This window comes from Bos indicus, chromosome 5, assembly GCF_029378745.1.
Source record: "Bos indicus isolate NIAB-ARS_2022 breed Sahiwal x Tharparkar chromosome 5, NIAB-ARS_B.indTharparkar_mat_pri_1.0, whole genome shotgun sequence".
Taxonomy (NCBI): domain Eukaryota; kingdom Metazoa; phylum Chordata; class Mammalia; order Artiodactyla; family Bovidae; genus Bos; species Bos indicus.
Window position 1 is genome coordinate 100784093 of NC_091764.1, and position 21946 is coordinate 100806038.

A 21946-nucleotide genomic window follows, 5' to 3' on the forward strand; every position below is an offset into this window, starting at 1 on the left:
ATCTTCCCAACCCAGGGATCAAACCCGGGTCTCCCGCACTGCTGGCAGACGCTTTACCATCTGAGCCACCAGGGAAGCCAAGAGTGATTGGATAGTTGTGTGCAATTTTACTCTTTATGTGGGAATTTCTTGGATGAGTCAATTACACTTGGTGTTTGAAACTATGAATTTTAAATATCAGTTATGTAAAACAAATTGTTCTAGGCACAAAAGAAAAAAGAGTTTCTAAGATTTAAAAGAAAACCTGGAAAGACAGTTTTACTATTAATAATAATAACAAACATGTATATAGCTTTCACTCTATGCCAGACACTTTCTAAGTACTTTTAAGTATGTCAAACTAAATCTAATCCTTGGAGGGCTACTCTTAAGCAACTTTATAGATAAACTAAAGCCCTGAGAGGTTAAGTAATTTGTTCAAGAGGTAACAGTGAGGAACCTGGGATTCTTTCCAAGGTGTTTGACAATTGAGTCTATTCTCTTAAGTACTTTGTCATCCTGCTTTAAGGTCAGTTAGAATATTCTCATATTGTATTTTCAGAGTATTTCTTTCCAAATGCTTTTCCTGCTTATACAACAACACTTTAGCCAAGAAAGTTTACCAGCTTATTTTATTTATTTTTTCACTCAACAAATATTTACTGTCTATTAAACTGATGACTGGAATTTCATTACTCTATTTTCATTCATGTGAGTTACATGGCTACCTACTATTAAAAGTTGGAATACTATAACATTGATCTTTGGCTTTGACATTTGGCTAGACAGAATCTGCCATAAGGTTCGGTTTTGGCCTCAATGTATTTCAACATCATTTTGAAACCCCTGAAATTGTGCATGACCAATAAACTTATGATCTTTGTAGGTAATAAGTCTATAAAATCTCTACCATAATGTTGATAATTCAATCAAGACACATGATCTGTGGGTTTATTTTAATATTATGATATTTACTTATAATATGTGTTTTAGATATATCTTAGAGTGAAAAGCTTGTTTGTCTTTTACAAAAACAAATCCAAAATATTGATATTTGCGCAAAGTCTCTTAAATCAAGGAATCATGAACCCATTGTAGCTCATAAGCCCTCATACATCCAACTGTCTTAAATATATTTCTGGTATTAAAAATGTATGCCATTTAAAATGGGTACTTTTGACTCATTTTGAAATTTTCTTTACTCATTTATTATAGTGGTGGGAGGTAAAAGTAATAAAAGTTTTCATTTTTAAACCTCACCTCTTTCTTCCTCAACTCTTGTTAGTGTTTATATTGCCCCTGAGAGTTGCATAAGAACAAAGGAGAGAGCATAGAAAGAAACACTGAATCCAGGAAACAAATACCCAGCAAAACTCTTCATCTTAGAATTCAGAAATGGGATTTTAACTTATCTTAGAATTTGGAAGTGGGATAATTGTCATACAAATGTACATTTATGAGTTTATTAGACTTAAAAGTGAAATAATATTTTTCCTATAGTCATAAATCTAACTTGACTGCTTATCTTGACAATGAAGCCTAGCTTTGAAAATCAGATTATTTGTAGGCACTTTCTAGAAATATAATTATGCAAGTCATAGTTTTGACAATAATAAAAAAGCACTTTGAGGTTTTATATTGATAAAAGTATATTTAAATTAATAATATTTCAATTTTGCCAAAGTTATATCAGGTGATTCTAAGTAGAAAATAGCAATTAGTAACCATTTATAAGTGCCTTTTTTGCAATGTTTCTAGACAATGAGAACGAGAATGACTAATAACTAATCCAAATCCTTTTGCAATTGACCTAGTTCCCAGTGGTGTGCTTTCAGTAGAATTAAGAAAGTCATACTTGATTCATCAGCTGATAGGTAATTAAGCTGCAGTATTCTTGCCTGGAGAACCCAGTGGACAGAGGAGCCTGGCGGGCTGCAGTCCATGCAGTCGAAAAGAGCTGGACACAACTGAAGCAACTAAGCACAGCACAGCACAGGTAATTAAAATTCTTTTTCAATGATGATTACAATGTGACCTTTGGCTTTTAACTTAGATAATTAAATATTCAAATGATATTATAACAGAACTTCTTGTGTTTTTTTCCTATTTTAGAAAAATATTTATTTTATTTGGTTGCACTGGATCTTAGTTGCAGCATGTGGGATCTTAGTTCCCTGACCAGGGATGGAATCTGGGCCCCCTGTATTGGGAGCATGGAGTCTTAGCCACCAGGCCACCAAGGAAGACCTCTATCTCTCTTTATGTGAACAAGACTTCTTGGTGCTTGCATCTATAGAATAAGTAGAATAGGAATAGTATAGAATAGAAATATAGGAGAGTAGAACATAGGAGAATAGAAAACATAGCAAGAGGATAGGTGAGATGTGTGTCAATCTAGCAGTAAGTCATATTCATCCAAGGACACATGATCCGATTGGAGGACCCAGATGGATGGAATATACAATTAATTTCATTTTTTAGAAATGACTTTCAAACAAAATTTTTCTTGTGTTTAATATTATTGAAATTATAGTAGCTATATATAGTTTTGATAAAGAATATATTGACCATACTTATAATGATAGCTTGATCTAGAAAAATCTATTACTACTCAGAACTGGATAGGTACAAGAACGTCTTTTATAGTTTTGATTATCTTTAGTTTCAGAAATGTATGATAGAGTGATCTTTAAAATATATTGAAGCAGTACTTCACCAGTGGTCCAGTGGTTAAGACTTCACATTCTAACGCAGGGGGTGCAGGTTCAATCCCAGGCCAGGGAGCTAAGATCCCACACGTCTTGAGGCCAGAAAAATGTATAAAACAGAAGTAATATTATAAAAAATTCAATAAAGACTTTAAAAATGATCCACATCAAAAAAAAATCTTTTAAAAAATAAAATATATTGAAGCATAAAATAACAAGGTAAAATTATGTGGGAAATAAGAATGGAAATACAAGATTTAACAGAAACAAGAATGATGCTAAAATTTCCAACTTTTAAAAGAATAGATCATGTTGTTTTAAATGGATAATGGTAGGCAATAAATGACTGCAGTATTTACATTTCACTGAATACATTTTCAAAATGGTATTTCACTTTATTTTTAAAATATCAGTATTTATATTTTTTGTTATCTTACTCATAATGAGAAGTTTTAGAAGCTAAGCATGTGTGAAAGGTTACATGCTTAATAAAATTCTTTTGGGAATATAAGGAGGAAAAAGATTGAAGACCACAAAAATATGTAATATAAGCATTAGCAGAGAATGTAGAGAACATACTGTTTATGCTCTATGATAAACATTTTAAATGTATCTACTATCATTTTCAATTAAAAATCACAACAATAAAGTTTTATAATACTTCAGATTTATTCTTCTACTCTAGAAATTTAAACTGTAATGGTGATTTTGCTTCATCAAAATGCAGATTTTTATACTTAGTCGTTAGGCATTTGGCCAAAGTAAGGGATTGGTATATATCCAAAAAAGTACAATTATGCCTATGAAAAGTTACTAGGAGCCTTCTTAAAAATCATTTATTATCTATTGTAAATTACTTTATTCCATATTAAGCTGGCAGAGAATGAAGCTTTTTATTTATGGCAGTGTAGGAATGCAGGATGGAAATGGAAAGAGCATAGTTTCTAATGAGAAAAGAAACCAAATGAAGCTAAAGCATTTTATCTTCATTCAGCAAGCATTTGCCAGGTACCAAGGCCTCACACAATGTATTATTACAGTTTATTTAACCTAGCATTATATCACTAATAGTTTATTATCATCATTGGAATTATATTTTTTAAATTAATCTTTATTGGAGTGTAGTTGATTCATAATGTTGTCTTAGTTTCTGTTCACAGCAAAAGTGAATCAATTTTACATATACATATATCCACTCTTTTTTAGATTTTTTTTTCCCTCATGGATCATTACAGAGTACTGAGTAGAGTTCCCTGTGCTACACTGTGGGTTCTTATTAGTACCTATTTTATATACAGTAGTGTGTATGTCGATCCCAATTTCCCAGTTGATCCCTTCCCCCTCCCCCTGTGCTGTCCCCCTTGGTAACTTTGTTTTCTACATCTGTGATTCTATTTCTGTTTTGTAAATGAGTTCATTTGTACCATCTTTTTAAAGATTCTAAAGGTTATTTTCTTAGAAGATAAAATTAATTGATTGGCTTTATATTCTAGACGTTAAATGAACTAAGAAACTATAATAATGTATTACATGGGTTCATTTTATTTATAAATAAGTATAAAGATAGCTATAAAAAGTGAAAACTAAGCTTTCAAACAATGGAGAGATTATCTTTATATTTATTTTGTTTAAAATTCTGGGATAAATTTTCCTTTGTTTCGTTAATGAACTCTATCGGTTGACACTCAGGGAATGTGTGCTGTTCCCTGGACTTCCAGGAAAAGATCTGTGTTATGTATTTACATAAGTAGCTCTTAATTTCATCAAATCATATCATTTATTTTGATTTATTTTCTTAAAGATGTTTAAAGTTGCTGATTAATGACCACAACTAATGTAGTCTCAACATGCTATTTTTCATGCCCTTTGAAAATCTGAGCAAGTGGATTGAAGTGATCTGCAATTGATTTTTTTATACTGGAAGTAGTTAATATGTTACAAAAATAAATGGTTGGCCGTTTACTTTCACTACCCATCAGGTAAAATAAAAACCAGGGATTCTGGAATAAGAACAGAGTTCAAGGAATCAAAGACTCAGACTCCCATTCTTTCCTGTTCCTCTCTACACCATGAGGGGACATCAACTGCCTAATCCAGTCTTGATTCTGCTTTTCTTGCTCCTTCCCAGAGATGCTTCAGCTACCTCCAAACCGTAAGCAACATTTCCAGAAAATTCTATTCCCCTCCTCTCTCCCATTCTGTTATCCATTTCTTGATGTCTGCCTTTTTATTTCCTAATTCTCTATGAAATTATCTGCTGTTGAAAAGCATTGAAAAATGATTACCACAGGTGGTAAAAGGTACACTCCAGGTCCAGAAAACTCAGAGACACAAGGTAATAATATTTGTGAAATATTTGTGAAGCAAATATTCCATCATCCAAGATGATGGAATTCTACAATATTCACCAAATAAAAATATATAATTCCTACCCAAAAAAGAGATAAATTCTTTATTGGCTAATGAAAAAGGCTGCAGTGTCTTGTCTTTGTCATTGCAAAGTGACATAGTATCTTTGTCTCCTCCAAGTCATGGGTTCCCAAGATGGATGAGACCTAAAGACAAGCCAGGATTTGTGTGTTAAGTCACTCAATCTTTCACCAAATCTTTAAAGGCTAGCATTAGACTTTGAGAACATACAGATCAACAAAATGTGGGCTGTGACCTCAGTACCTCATAGTATAAAAGAGAGAGAGAAAGAGATGGTGCACAGAGAATGAAATAAAATGCAAAAACAGAACCAGGATTCTGTGGGAATTGTTGTTGTTCAGTTGCTAAGTTGTATCCAACTCTGCGACCCCATGGACTGTAGCCCGCCAACGTCCTCTGTCCAAGGGGATTTCCAGGAAAGAATACTGGACTGGGTTGCCATTTCCTCCTCCAGGGGATCTTGCTGGATCAGGGAACAAACCCTCATCTCCTGAGTCACTAGGGAAGCCCTCTGTGGGAATACTGACAAATAATACCTAACTCCTCATGGGAACGTATATAAAGGAAGGGGCATCACCAAAGTCTACATAAGGAAGTTGTTTTTGAGATGAGTCTTATGAAGCAAATAGAAGTTTTCCAGCTAGACCAGGACACTTCAGATAGACCGACAAGCATGAGCCACCAGAGCATCACAGAGTTCAGTATTTTGGGCTTTTCTAAATGATAGATAAACAGCAACAGAGGGATGATATTTTCTTCTGGGTGTACGTGGTAACACATCTGATGATTAGCCTAGTTTGTCTTCTATCTGCAGAGAGTGGAAGAAAGAAAAGAGCTAAGGTTGCATCCGAAACAGTATTGAAAATAGATTCAGTTCCTCTCCATGAATTGTTACCTCTTTAATGTTTCCTGAAACAAAGTGACCTCTGATACCATCATACAAAACCCAAGACCACATACAGACAGATTCTCTTACTGGTTGCAATAATAATTAATTAATTAATAATATCATTTGTTAATAAATTAAATGGAGAAGGAAATGGCAAAGTGTTTTGAGAGGACTGTTGACATATAACTGAGAATTAAAGTTGTATTAAAGTGTACAACACACATATATATTGTGAAAGGATTTTCCCCATTGACCTAACTAATCTATTACATAGATTAATGATTTATCTAGCACATCTGTCTCTCAGCTATCTACTTTTGAGGGAGAGGTAAGAACATTTAATTTCTGATCTCTGAGCAAATTGCAGTTACATAATACAGTTATCAGCCATAGTCACCATGTTAGATATTATATCTTCAGCTCTTATTGCCTCATAAATGACAGTGTATGCCCTTTTACCAACATATTCCTGTTTCCCTCTACCTCCCAGCCATTGGAAAGCACTTTTCTACTCTATGTTTCTAAGTTTGACTTTAAAAAAAAAAGATTCCTCATGTAAGTGATACCAGGCATAATTGTCTTTCTCTGGTTTATTTCACCTAGCACTGTGCCCTCAAGGGCCATCTATGTTGTCACAAAGGGCAGAATTTCCTCCTTTTTTTAAGGTCGAATACTATTCGTGTATGTGTGTGTATGTGTGATCACATTTTCTTGGTTCATTGAAAATTTCTAATTTAGAAAATTACCTCTATCCAAAATGTATAACAACTTATGGAGTGCTTATCCATAGCTTACAAATAGGTTTACTAATGTGGAAATAGTAAATTTCCACAATACTGGAGAAATGTATGGGTGTTTTAACTTGGTAGGGGGGTTCTGAGTTTCTAAGGTCTATACTCCTTGCCACTCCTGCTGAAATCTAACTTGGTTCTGTGACTGATGAAGATAGCAAAGATTATCTAGAAAACAACCACAATAACCCCTCCATGGCTGACCCAGACCCCTCTTCTCCACAGGCAGTACCTGGTGCTGGTCCCGTCACAGCTGTATGCTGGTGTTCCTGAGAAGGTCTGTGTCCTGCTGAATCACCTGAATGAGACAGTGGCATTGACAGTAACTCTGGAATCTGAGACGGAGGGCAGGAATCTCCTCACAGACCTGGAGGCGAAAAACTCCTTCTACTGCAGCTCCTTCACGGTCAGCATTCCTCCTCGGGGGAAGGGAAATCATTACAGAGAGAGCACATTAGTTGATGCCTTAGGTTCTGACCCCCAACAATTAAAAAATGTCAGCTTGGTGCTCTGTGATGACCTTGATGGGTGGGATAGGGGTGGGAGGGAGGTCCAAGAGAGAGGGGATATATGTATGTATATAGTTGATTAACTTTGTTGCCCAACAGAAACTAACACAACATCATCAAGCAATTATACTCCAATAAAAAATAAAATACAAAAAAGAAAAATGAGGAGTACAGAGTGAATTTCAAACAAGTCTAAAGATAAAATTTCTACTGAATATACTTTCATAATATTTACAAACAGAACTGGTACAATATACAAAAGATAACAATGGTTATAAGAAGGATTTTGTTTGTTCTTAAAGCAAACTTTGAAGGTAAATCATATTCATGCCTTTATAGATATAAACACAGATTCATAAAGTTTAGTGACTTATCTAAGTTCTCCCAGATGGTTGACGGTTAATGTACTGTCCTTGTAACCTTTTACTAACTTAAAGTATTAAAAAGTTAATCATACCAGCTTACTACCAATGATAATATACAGTGCTACTTTTGACTGTTAGAAAATAAATTTTAAAAATTATTTTAATACTACCATATTACTGTCAAAATGAGAACTTGTTATTTCCTTCATTGTCATGACTAGTTGAAGAATTACTTCATTTTTATTGCAATGACATTTCTCCTTTAATCAATTTAATAAATTGCTGCCTTCATGTTACACACTCATATTAATCTATAAAGCAGGGCACATTCCATTTGACCCTGAAAAAATGAAAGCGAAAGTATCTGTTTCTCAGTCATGTCCAGCTGACTCTTTGTGACCCTGTGGTCTGTAGCCCACCAGGCTCCTCTGTCCATGGAATCTCCAGGCAAGAATCTTAGAGTGGATAGCCATTCCCTTCTCCAGGAGATCTTCCTGACCCAGGGATCGAACCTGTGTCTCCTGCATTGCAGGTGGATTCTTTACCGTCTGAACCACCAAGGAAGCCTAGCCCTTACTAATTCCCATGGGACTAACTAGAGAAATGAGAAAGTCACAAAAGCTGAGACCCTCAGAAGTGGATCTGGACAGATTCTTCAGCTCATTTCTGTTTTACAGATTCCGGATTCTTTTCCCTTCGCATTCATAACCGTGCAGGTGCAAGGACCAACCCAGAACTTCATAAAGAAGAAGCCAATATACATTACAAAAGCAGAAAGCCTAGTCTTTGTCCAGACAGACAAACCCATCTACAAGCCAGGACAAACAGGTATAAGGAACTAAACAAGCAAAGGCAATCTGAAGGGTTGGAGGTGTAGTTCTCTGTTACCTTTTGGAAATCCTGGCACATTGTTATTTGTGTTACCACCCTGAATTTCCATTGGCGGCTTTCATGAGAAAAATCTCTGTGTTTCAGTGCAATTCCGCATTTTCTCTGTGGATGTCAACTTTCACCCTTTGAATGAAACGGTAAGTCTCATAGCAATGGCTATTTTGTTGTTGTTCAGTCACCAAGTTGTGTCTGACTCTTTGCAACCCCATGAACTGCCTCACACCTGCTTCCCTGTCCTGCACTAACTCCCAGAGTTTGCTCAAGTTCATGTCCTTTGAGTAAGTGATGCTAGCTAACCATCTCCTACTCTGTCGCCCTCTTCTCCTTTGCCTTCCATCTTTCCCAGCAGTAAGACTGGCAGAAAAAAAAAAAAAAAAAAGCCAAAATGTAAAATCTGTTCTTTGGAGAACCTGAGACCAATATGAGATACTTAAACCTACCACAGAAAGTTCTCCAAAGCATATGGCTACTGGAGGATAAGGGAGATAAGTTCATCAACTACATTCTTAAAGTTAATTAAATATTCGGTTGAAATTATCTCCTTAAAGACTCAATTATTCTAAATGAACAAAAGAAAATAAATGCATTTGATATCTCTCTTAAGAGAAATGGAGAATTTCTCACAGATGCAAGTCAGCTGCCAAATAAAACTCATTATTTGGACCTTTTTACACAAATCTAGGTTACATTACTTCATAAAAGGAAATCATGATTTCTTTTCTGTTTGTTCTTTTTTTTAAGAATTTTTTTTCCATCTCTTAAAAAAAAAAATTTATCCATGTTTGGTTATGCTAGGTCTTTGCTGCTGCTCAGACTTTTCTCTAGTTGTGGAGAGCGGGGGCTGCTCTCTAGCCGCAGTGCACAGGCGTCTCATTGCGGTGCTTCTCTTGTTGCAGAGCACAGGCTTTAAGGTGCATGCGCTTAGTAGTTATGGTTCCCAGGCTCTAGAGCACAGACTCAGTAGTTGGTGCACACAGGTTTAGTTGCCTCAGAGCATGTAGGATCTTCCCAAATAAGGGATTGAAACTGTCGCCTTCACTGGCGGGTGGATTCTTTACCACTGAGCCATCAGGGAAGCCCCCATCATTTCTTCAGAGACTATGTCCCAGACCGAACATATGAAGTGTTATGACTCAAACAGGGCCACATTTCCTCATCCAGACAAGAACTGAATAGGCTCAACTTCCTTCTGGTCCAAATACTGTTTTAATGCTGGTGTCACAGTTTTGTCTTTCTATACTCTGTCTCACATTCACCCTATTTGTTTTCTTTTCAGTTCCTGGTGGTTTATATTGAGGTAGGTAATATCTTGTGTCTCTCTCTTGGGATGAGGCCTCACTGTGAGTTATATTAACTTTCCTCTTTCCACTTTCTCCTTCCCCACTGCCACTTCTTCAGAACTAAATAAATACTGTTTTCCCTGTCTCTCATAAATCCTGGGGAGAGTGGATAAGATGTCAATGAAATAACAAAATACCCTGAGATGATGCAACGTAGTGGCTCTTCCAATATTTCTGACTGAGATAGTATGCATAATCACAAAAAGAGGTACTATCACCTGTCATATCTCAGCTGGGCAAGTTGCCCTTTTCTAGTCTAGAATTCTTAGAAACCTTTGCTAATACCTCTGGTGCCAATTTACCAACCAGCTAATTAGCCTGCTTCCCATGTCATCCTCCCTGAAAAGCTGTTCTACTCAAAACTATATATTTCAATTGCTTCAATATACTTGTGATGCTTTTACATATAGAACCCCAAAAGGAACCGGATTTTCCAATGGCCCAGTTTCAAATTGCAAGGGGGACTCAGTCAGCTCTCTTTCCCACTCTCAGTGGAGCCCGCACTGGGTCCCTACAAGGTGGTACTGCTGAAGGAGCCTGGGAAAAGAATAGAGCACTCTTTTGAAGTGGATGAATACGGTAAGAATTCTACACACGTCAAACACATGTATGACATTAAAGAATACAAGATTGGATCATTTTTATATGTAGTGACAAGCAAAAATCTAGCATATATCAATCAAAAAGTAGCAAGAATTTTTATTTATCTAAATATTTGCCAAACACTTCATGCACTATCTCATTAAATCCTTACAATAGCCCTCTGAGGCAGATACTATACCATCTCTATTTTACAAATGAGTGTATTGATACTAGAGAAGTGAAAAATTTACCAAAATCATGGAGCCAAGAAGCATAAGAGATTTTAATAGTTCCAACTGACCCTATTCAAACATAAATTATTAACCAATATATTGTGTTATCTACATGCATCTCTTGATCTATATCTTATAACAGGATGTATTTTCTGGGATTGCATCCTTGCTGTCTGTAACCTACATGTAATTTACGCTAATAATAGTTCTCAGACATTGAAACCATCTTATTAGTTATCAATTATGTAGAATTTCTAATGTAAGTTAAATACATCATGCTGTGGATAAGGAGTTGTTGTTGTTCTACTGCTAAGTCATGTCCAACTCTTTGTAACCCAATGGACTGCAGCATGCCAGGCTTCCCTGTCCTTCACTATCTCCTGGAGCTCACTCAGACTCAAGTCCATGGAGTCAGTCATGCCATCCAACTATCTCATCCTATGCCTGCTCTTATCCTCCTGTCCTCAATCTTTCCCAGCATCACAGCCTTTTCCAATGAGTCAGCTCTTCACATCAGGTAGACAAAGCATTGCAGTTTCAGCTTCAGCATCAGTCCTTCCAATGAATATTCAGGTTTGATTTCTTTTAGGACAGACTGATTTGATCTCCTTGCTGTCCAAGGGACTCTCAAGAGTCTTCTCTAATACCACAGTTTGAAAGCATCAGTGCTTCCATGCTCAGCCTTCTTTATGGTCCAACTCTCAAACCCATACATGACTACTGGAAATACCATAGCTTTGACTATACAGGCCTTTGTCAGCAAAGTGATGTCTCTGCTTTTTAATACACTATCTAGGTTTTTCATAGCTTTTCTTCCAAGGAGCAAGCAGCTTTTAATTTCATGGCTATAGTCACCATCTGAAGTGATTTTGAAGCCCAAAAATATAAAATCTGCCACTATTTCCACGTTTTCTCCATCTGTTTGCCATGAATAGGAGACTTATCACAAAAACAGGATTCTCCAGTCTCACCAGAACTGCCATGAGAATTATGGAACAAGGATTAACTATAGGAACGACTAACCTTATATACAACTGTGTGGGAGAGGCTGGAAAAGTCAGAGTCCCGCAGGAGGAGTTGGTGGATCTGAGGAAATCACTAACCAGGCCTCCTGAAGCAAGGTTGAGGATGTACAGATCAGAACTTACAAGGGCACATTCAGATTCCAGAGTGGACCACTGAGGGAAACTGGCAGAAGAATCAATGGGAGGATGTTAGCTCTCCCTCCTCCCACTTTGTATTTCTATAACCAGGTGTCTGGTAGTGGGCCCAGGGTCTCTGTGAGTCAGCAGGGTTAGAAGTTGGGAAGAAGAGCTAGAACAGACAGAGAAAAAAATAAGGACAAACTGAAAGTTTCTGGCCCATCTGTACCTGTGACCATGTCTAATCATCAGATCAGATCAGTGACTCATACATGTCCAACTCTTTGCCACCCCATGAATCGCAGCATGCCAGGCCTCCCTGTCAATCACCAACTCCTGGAGTTCACTCAGACTCACGTCCATCAAGTCAGTGATGCCATCCAGCCATCTCATCCTCTGTCGTCCCCTTCTCCTCTTGCCCCCAGTCCCTCCCAGCATCAGAGTGTTTTGCAATGAGTCAACTCTTCGCATGAGGTGGCCAAAGTACTGGAGTTTCAGCTTTAGCATCATTCCTTCCAAAGAAATCCCAGGGCTGATCTCCTTCAGAATGGACTGGTTGGATCTCCTTGCAGTCCAAGGGACTCTCAAGAGTCTTCTCCAACACCACAGTTCAAAAGCATCAATTCTTCGGCACTTAGCCTTCTTCACAGTCCAACTCTCACATCCATACATGACCACAGGAAAAACCATAGCCTTGACTAGATGAATCTTTGTTGGCAAAGTAATGTCTCTGCTTTTCAATATGCTATCTAGGTTGGTCATAACTTTCCTTCCAAGGAGTAAACATCTTTTAATTTCATGACTGCAGTCACCATCTGCAGTGATTTTGGAGCCCAAAAAAATAAAGTCTGGCACTGTTTCCACTGTTTCCCCATCTATTTCCCATGAAGTGATGGGACCGGATGCCATGATCTTCGTTTTCTGAATGTTGAGCTTTAAGCCAACTTTTTCATTCTCCATTTTCACTTTCATCAAGAGGCTTTTTAGTTCCTCTTCACTTTCTGCCATAAGGGTAGTGTCATCTGCATATCTGAGGTTATTGATATTTCTCCCAGCAATCTTGATTCCAGCTTGTGTTTCTTCCAGTCCAGCCTTTCTCATGATGTACTCTGCATATAAGTTAAATAAACAGGGTGACAATATACAGCCTTGATGAACTCCTTTTCCTATTTGGAACCAGTCTGTTGTTCCATGTCCAGTTCTAACTGTTGCTTCCTGATCTGCATACAAATTTCTCAAGAGGCAGATCAGGTGGTCTGGTATTCCCATGTCTTTCAGAATTTTCCACAGTTTATTGTGATCCACACAGTCAAAGGCTTTGGCATAGTCAATAAAGCAGAAATAGATGTTTTTCTGGAACTCTCTTGCTTTTTCCATGATCCAGTGGATGTTGGCAATTTGATCTCCGGTTCCTCTGCCTTTTCTAAAACCAGCTTGAACATCAGGAAGTTCACGGTTCACATATTGCTGAAGCCTGGCTTGGAGAATTTTGAGCATTACTTTACTAGAGTGTGAGATGAGTGCAATTGTGTGGTAGTTTGAACATTCTTTGGCATTGCCTTTCTTTGGGATTGGAATGAAAACTGACCTTTTCCAGTCCTGTGGCCACTGCTGAGTTTTCCAAATGTGCTGGCATATTGAGTGCAGCACTTTCACAGCATCATCTTTCAGGATTTGGAATAGCTCAACTGGAATTCCATCACCTCCACTAGCTTTGTTCATAGTGATGCTTTCTAAGGCCCACTTGACTTCACATTCAAGGATGTCTGGCTCTAGGTCAGTGATCACACCATCATGATTATCTGGGTTGTGAAGATCTTTTTTGTACAGTTCTTCTGTGTATTCTTGCCATCTCATCTTAATATCTTCTGCTTCTGTTAGGTCCATACCATTTCTGTCCTTTATCGAGCCCATCTTTGCATGAAATGTTCCCTTGGTATCTCTGATTTTCTTGAAGAGATCCCTAGTCTTTCCCATTCTGTTGTTTTCCTCTATTTCTTTGCATTGATCGCTGAAGGCTTTCCTATCTCTTCTTGCTATTCTTTGGAACTCTGCATTCAGATATTTATATCTTTCCTTTTCTCCTTTGCTTTTCACTTCTCTTCTTTTCACAGCTGTTTGTAAGGCTTCCCCAGACAGCCATTTTGATTTTTTGCATTTCTTTTCCATGGGGATGGTCTTGATCCCTGTCTCCTGTACAATGTCACGAACCTCCATCCATAGTTCATCAGGCACTCTATCGATCAGATCTAGGCCCTTAAATCTATTTCTCACTTCCACTGTATAATCATAAGGGATTTGATTTAGGTCATACCTGAATGGTCTAGTGGTTTTCCCTACTTTCTTCAATTTAAGTCTGAATTTGGCAATTAGGAGTTCATGGTCTGAGCCACAGTCAGCTCCTGGTCTTGTTTTTGCTGACTGTATAGAGCTTCTCCATCTTGGCTGCAAAGAATATAATCAATCTGATTTCGGTGTTGACCATCTGGTGATGTCCTTCTGTAAGGTCTTCTCTTGTGTTGTTGGAAGAGGGTGTTTGTTATGACCAGTGCATTTTCTTGGCAAAACTCTATTAGTCTTTACCCTGCTTCATTCCGTATTCCAAGGCCAAATTTGCCTGTTACTCCAAGTGTTTCTTGACTTCCTACTTTTGCATTCCAGTCCCCTATAATGAAAAGGACATCTTTTTTGGGTGTTAGTTCTAAAAGGTCTTGTAGGTCTTCATAGAACCGTTCAACTTCAGCTTCTTCCACGTTACTGGTTGGGGCATAGACTTGGATTACTGTGATATTGAATGGTTTGCCTTGGAAACGAACAGAGATCATTCTGTCGTTTTTGAGATTGCATCTAAGTACTGCATTTCGGACTCTTTTGTTGACCATGATGGCCACTCCATTTCTTCTGAGGGATTCCTGCCTGCAGTAGTAGATATAATGGTCATCTGAGTTAAATTCACCCATTCCAGTCCATTTCAGTTCACTGATTCCTAGAATGTCGACATTCACTCTTGCCATCTCTTGTTTGACACTTCCAATTTGCCTTGATTCATGGACCTGACATTCCAGGTTCCTATGCAATATTGTCTAATCATGGTGACCTTCAGAGACTAATGGAGCTGTTTCCCTCTCACCTTTGAAATGCTGGACAAATTCTGAGGAGAGTCTAGGAACTATAATACCAGCCTAAGTTACCATGGTGCTAACTGCCGATGGGTATGAATGGCATCTCTTTTTTGCCAGTAGTGACCTGCTGCTCCTTATTGTAATTGAAATCACTTCATGTGACTCTTTGTTACAAGATTCTGTAATAGAATCATTACTAATACTCTTGCAAGACTTTCTGCCTGCTCTCACACTTGTTTTTTTTTTTTTTTTTCTTTTATTGATAACAGTTTTGCCCAAATTTGAGGTCCAAGTGAAAATGCCCAAGAAGATTAGTTTCCTAGAGGATGAATTTGAGGTTTCTGTCTGCAGCCTGTGAGTTACATTTTTTATCTTATTTCTATTTCCCTATCCTGTTTGTATTGCACGTAACGATTACTGACCTTCCAACTGTTTTAATTAAAGAAGGAACGAGTCTCTCCAACTGTCTGAGCTTAGACCAAGGAGCAGGGGTGATAGCATGCAATATGTTTACTACTGTTAGTAAAATTATTAACTGAGCATTTAAAATATGCCAGGCAATGTTCAAAGTGCCTTGCACTTATTTGTGTTTTTGTTCTTACACTAACCTTGTGAGACGAGGATAATAATTCTCATTTTACAAATGAGGAAACTATGACATATAAAGAATAAACTAACTCGTTCAAGTTCCTGCAGACAATAAATGGCAGATTGGAATTTAAATCCAACAGTCTGGCTCCAGACCCTGAACCTTTCTCCATAATTCTATATTGCCTCGGCAAGTAACAAAAAAAATACATATAGCTCCATGAAGCATTTCTATATCCCAGACACTGGGCTAAAGTGAACCCAAACCATCTAATTCTGGAGCCCATAGCTTCCATGTTATTCTATGTCTTATTATCTCCTATTTTGTATTGTCCCGCATTTTTTAAACTCTGGGAAGCTAGAAAGAAGTTAAGCAGACCCTCTATCTTAAATGCTGGATATATTAATATAGAATTAAAAATGCATGTCATTTAACTTTTTTGCAAGGTAGAAATAGAGATACAGACATAGAGAACAAATGTAGGGACACCAAAAGGGGAAAGGGGTGTGGGATGAATTGGGAGATTGGGATTGACATGTACACACTACTGATACTATGCATAAAATAGATAACTAATGAGAACATGCTGGTTAGTGCAGGAAACTCTACTCACTGCTCTGTGGTAACCTAAATGGTAAGGAAATCCAAAAAAGAGGGGATATATGTTTCTGTATAGCTGACTCACTTTGTTGTACAGCAGAAACTAACACAATATTGTAAAACAACTATACTCTGGTTTAATAAAATGAAATTTTAAAAAAGAAATAAACAAAGTGCATGCTATTTATTTCTTCCATGATTGCCTTTGGGCAGTAAAGTCCCCTCCAGTTACATCAAGGAGGTTGGATTTACTGCTTGCTTTTAAAAACAACATGAAAAACATGTGTTTTCCTCCTTCTCACCAGCTTTGATGCTTCACATTTTTTCATCAGGGAGAAAGCCTTTTGCTTCAGATTTAAAGAGAAGATTCAACAAAGTGACTAAATTTAGTAAATAATGTATTACTTTATCAGCACGTATAGAAATTTGAAGGGGAGGAGACACTAAAAAGAGGAAGCTTGGGGTTTCTGAGACCGAACTTCACCTACTTAACAGTTTGGACAGGGTCTCAAATTTAAGTATGCATCAGAATCTATGGAGGTGCTTATTTCAAATGTAGATTCCTTGGCCCCACCTCTAAATCTGAGGAAGGATTTGGTACTCTGAATCTCACTGCATGTCTCAGGGAATGTCCATGGAGGTTGTCCAGAAAGCATACTTTAAGAAACAATAGACTGAGTTCAGCTTCACATCACGCCTTAGTCTGTTCAGGCCATCATAACAAAATACCACAGACTGAGGAGCTTATTAACAACAGAACTGCACTGTTCACAGTTCTACTGTTGTTCTATCACTCAGTCGTGTCCAACTCTTTGTGACCCCATGGACTGCAGACACCAGGCTTCCCTGTCCTTCACCGTCTCCCACAGCTTGCTAGAACTCATGTCCACTGATTCAGTGATGCCATCCAACAACCTCGTCCTCTGTCGGCCCCTTCTCCTCCTGTTCACAGTCCCAGAGGCTGGGAAATCCAAGATCAAGTGCCTGCATGGTCACATTCTGGTGAAGGTCCTCTTTCTGGTTCAGAGCATCTTCTTGTGTCCTCACATGGGAGGAGGGACAAGAGATCTCTCTGGAGCCTCTTTTATGAAGGCACTCACCCATTCATGAAAACTTCACCCTCCTCCCAAAACCCTCACCTCCTAAACTATCATCCTTTGGGATTTAGAATTTCAACATGAATTTCAAGGTGACATAATATTCAGGCCATACATCACATCCTTCCATCAGATTTGGCAGAATCCAACTTCCCTTTCACTTTTCACTTTCATGCATTGGAGAAGGAAATGGCAACCCACTCCAGTGTTCTTGCCTGGAGAATCCCAGGGACGGGGGAGCCTGGTGGGCTTCCATCTACGGGGTCACAGAGAGTTGGACACGACTGAAGCAACTTAGCAGCAGCAGCAGCGACTATCATGATACAGTTCATTTGTAATATTTTTGTTCTGTAGCTAGCGCTTTCCCATTTAATTCCTCACTTATCCTCTTAAAACATATAAAAGTTAGGGAGGACTTAGAAATACACTCTTGGGACTTCCTTGATGGTCCAGTGGCTAAAAATTTGCCTTCCAAGGCAGGGGGTGCAGATTCAATCCCTGGTTAGGGAGATAAGATCCCACATGTTTTGCTGCCAAAAAAAAACAAACAACAGAAGCAATATTATAACAAATTCGGGAAAGATTTTTAAGTCCACAACAACAACAACAAAAATCTTAAAAAATAAAACCAGCAAACAAACAAAAGAAATACACTCTCTATATTTCCCTAATTTCTTTCCCTAAGACAACTTTGGAGGTGCTGACAAAGTTAGAATCATAACCTAGATAATATGACAGCAGAGAAAGAAGGAAATAGGCAGTTTTATAGTCAAACCTCAACTGAGAGGAAGGTAAGATCTGAGAAAAACCACACTGTTACTTTTCCATTTGGAGGTGTTTCAAAAAACAATTCAGTACTCATAAGTATTTTCTTTTAGAGGTATAGATAAGACAGTTTCAGAATAAGTACTTCTAAAGTGCTAATGCTATGAAAGGAAATGCAATTGCTGTAGATGAGTAAGATGAATGGATCAAATCATGTGTAGGAAATGTAAGTTATTTATGTTAAATATCTTTTTGTATGACCACTTTATTGTTACAGATACACATATGGAAAGCCTGTCCGTGGCCTGGTGACGATTAATGTATGCAGAAAATATTTACAGTACAGTTCTTCCTGTAATGGAAAATATCCAAAAAGCATCTGTGAAGAATTCAGTCAACAGGTATATGGAAACTACTCTCCCCAGGACACTAACACCAGATCTTGCTTTCTTGCAACTGATAATACAATAAAGAACACAATACAATGCAACATAATACCATGCGATATGAGAGTAGTATTTGAATTAGTCACCTAGGAAAACTGTGGAATAAGGGAAATATTTTAAGATTGCCTGGCAATAATAAAAACCCACTTGAAGACAGGGCTCATGGATTGCCAGTTTTGCAATTTCCTTCTGATAGCAATCAAAATGCCAGGTGTCCAGGCATAAAAGGATGTGGAAGTCTCCAAAGTTGACTTTAATCAAACAGAAAAGAGAAGAAAAATATGGCAAATGTTAAGAATTGGGCCAGTGGAGAATCAAATGACACTGTGGAATCTAACCTGCATGTGGGAGTCTATGAGATCAGCATCAGGTTGAAGAGAGGGGGACCAAGTGAAAAGATGGATGAGAGTCCTTGATTACATCAAAGATGTAAAGGAAACAGCAGCAGGACATGTATTAAGAAATGAAATGTTAAAAAAAAAAAGAAATGAAATGTATGAATTACTAATTTCAGAGGAAGAGTACAAAAAAGGTCAGGGTGAGGCAGTGTGAGCAGACATTGTCAGGTGTGGAAAAGCAAGTTATCTAAGTTGCAGAATGAAAGGCTAAGGTGGTGAACATGATGATGAAGGTCAAGATGAATACTGATAAGCAAGATAAACATGAGAGAAATATAGCTGTCAAAATCTTTATCAAATCAGGGAGACTAAGATTCATTTTCATTTTCAAATGAGTCATGACATCTGTATATAAGTAAATTAAATTGATTAAAGTTGTGCAATAAATATTTCCAGGCAAGAATACTGGAATGGGTAACCATTCCCTTCTCCAGGGAATCTTCTGGACCCGGGGATGGAACCTTGGTCTCCTGCATTGCAGGCAGACTATTTACCATCTGAGCCACCAGGGAAGCCCAAATTAAGTGTGACTAAATTTTACTATGCAATAAATATCATGTAAACAAGTAAAAAATGAAAACAAATCTTTATTATAATATGGATCCCAATGTTTAGTTTAGAAATCTAATTTCTAAAATGAATCATCTAGTCAATAAATATATGTGCTTTCATTAATGTCCTAGATATCAAGAAAACACAGTTAACAATCCCTAGTCAATATTTAGGCTGCCCTGATGACTCAGCAGTAAAGAATCTGCCTGCAATGCAGGAGATGTGGGTTCGATCTTGGGTCAGGAAGATCCCCTGGAGAAGGAAATGCAACCCGGCATTCTTGCCTGGAGAATCCCATGGACAGAGAAGACTGGCGATCTACAGTCTGTGGGGTGGCAAAAGAGTCAGACACAACTGACCCACTGAACAACTACAGTCAATATTTAGGTGGAGATCATTACAGAGGATTCTTAGAACATAGTATGTCTGAGTTGTGTTTAGAAGAGCTGTAACTGTTGGCCACAATGAGAGTGGAAGCAAGAAAAGATATTTAAGGAACAACGTACACAAAGAGATAAAATCACAAAATACCATGGCATGTTGGGAAACACTGAGCTACATTGCCTTCAGTTCAGTTCAGTTCAGTCACTCAGTCGTGTCCGACTCTTTGCCACCCCATGAATCACAGCACACCAGGCCTCCCTGTCCATCACCAACTCCCGGAGTTCACTCAAACTCATGTCCATCGAGTGGGTGATGCCATCCAGCCATCTCATCCTCTGTCGTCCCCTTCTCCTCCTGCCCCCAATCTCTCCCAGCATCAGAGTCTTTTCCAATGAGTCAACTCTTCACATGAGGTGGCCAAAGTCCTGGAGTTTCAGCTTTAGCATCAGTCCTTCCAATGAACACCCAGGACTGATCTCCTTTAGAATGGACTGGTTGGGTCTCCTCGCAGTCCAAGGGACTCTCAAGAGTCTTCTCCAACACCATAGTTCAAAAGCATCAATTCTTCAGCGCTCAGCTTTCTTCACAGTCCTACTCTCACATCCATACATGACTACTGGAAAAACCATAGCCTTGACTAGACGGACCTTTGTTGGCAAAGTAATGTCTCTGCTTTTTAATATGCTATCTAGGTTGTGAAAGGTTGTTGTTGAATCACGCGAAGACACTGGGATTCTTGGCCCCTGGAGGAGAAGACTTCAATCCGGGGCCAGAGACAAGTCTTGATCGCTCAGAGCTTTTGTGTAATAAAGTTTTATTAAAGTATAAAGGAGATAGAGAAAGCTTCTGACATAGGCATCAGAAGCGGGCAAAAAGAGTAGCCACTTGCTAGTGTTAGCAATGAAGTTATATACTCTCCAGTGAATCCAAAGAATGTCTGGAGGTTGTAAAGACCTCACCAGACCTACTCCCATAATTTACATTTTAAGATAACAGAAGGTTTAATCCAGAGACTGTCCTTAGGCAGGATACATTATTGTTATATAATCCTAAGGAATGTGGAGAAAGAAAAAAGTTTGTTCTTTCTTCCTCCTTGAGAATTCCAGACCCCTCTCTCCTTGGGGACCCCTAGACTCCCTATCAACCTGCCTAGGAAATGACTCTCTCAGTTGGTCATACATTGCATTAGTCGTGTCCAACTCTTTCCGACTCTATGGACTATAGCCCACCAGGCTCCTCTGTCCAAGGGCTTTCCCAGGCAAGAATATTGGAGTCAGTTGCCATGACCTCCTCCAGGGGATCTTACCAATCCAGTAATTGAACCTGCATCTCCTGTGTCTCCTGCATTGGCAGGCAGGTTCTTTATCACTAGCGCCACATAGGAAGGAAAGTTTAATATGACAGAAATGGGATAGGCTTTCAGAAGCAAGGGGAGAAAGCAAAGGTTGGCAATGATTTGATGAAATGATTAGTGAACAAATTTTGTATCACCTGGGGGAAAAGATAAGAACCCAAAAAGTGAACAAAACATTTGTAAATTTTCTTCTGTGGCCAACACAAAATCGTCATTGGTTGAAAACTGACTCTTTTAAATCACAAATCAGAGAACCCAGGATTTCTCTTCCTTTCTTTTCAGGCAGATGATGAAGGTTGTTTCACACAACTAGTAAATGCTAAATCACTTCAGCTGAAACAAAAAGGATATGAGAGGACATTACAAGTGGAAGCCAAGGTCAGAGAGGAGGGAACAGGTTTGTATCATTATTAAATGTGTATTAACTTGTTGAACATTTATCAAATATTCAATCCATGTAAAATACTTTCTAGTTTCTGGGGACTGTGTTAGTGATATGGTCTCTCCCCTCAAGGAATTAGGAATCTAAAAAGAAATTATACATATAAATGGCTATGTATATATGTATCTATGTATTATATATAACCATAATAAAATTTGGAGGCTTCCCAGGTAGCACTAGTGATAAAGAAACCCCCTACCAGATCCCCTGGAGGAGGGCATGGTAACCCACTCCAGGACTCTTGCCTGGATCAACAGAGGAACTTGGCGGGCTATGGTCCATAGGGTTGCAAGGAGTCAGACATGACTGAAGCGACTTGGCATGCACCATAAAGTTTT

At 38.2% G+C, this 21946-nt stretch overlaps 1 protein-coding gene across 1 annotated transcript in view; it reads left to right on the forward strand.

The window, feature by feature from the left end:
- The first annotated feature begins 1808 nt into the window (after positions 1–1808).
- The window catches only part of LOC109558586 (pregnancy zone protein-like), a 59371-nt gene continuing 39233 nt past the window's right edge, over positions 1809–21946 (forward strand). The window contains exons 1-10 of the mRNA XM_070790176.1: positions 1809–1975; positions 4667–4839; positions 7023–7203; positions 8349–8499; positions 8647–8699; positions 9839–9859; positions 10313–10481; positions 15251–15335; positions 18310–18433; positions 21449–21563. Coding sequence (XP_070646277.1) covers positions 4757–4839; positions 7023–7203; positions 8349–8499; positions 8647–8699; positions 9839–9859; positions 10313–10481; positions 15251–15335; positions 18310–18433; positions 21449–21563 — 982 coding nt within the window. The 5' untranslated portion in view covers positions 1809–1975; positions 4667–4756. The remainder of the gene's footprint in view (positions 1976–4666; positions 4840–7022; positions 7204–8348; positions 8500–8646; positions 8700–9838; positions 9860–10312; positions 10482–15250; positions 15336–18309; positions 18434–21448; positions 21564–21946) is intronic.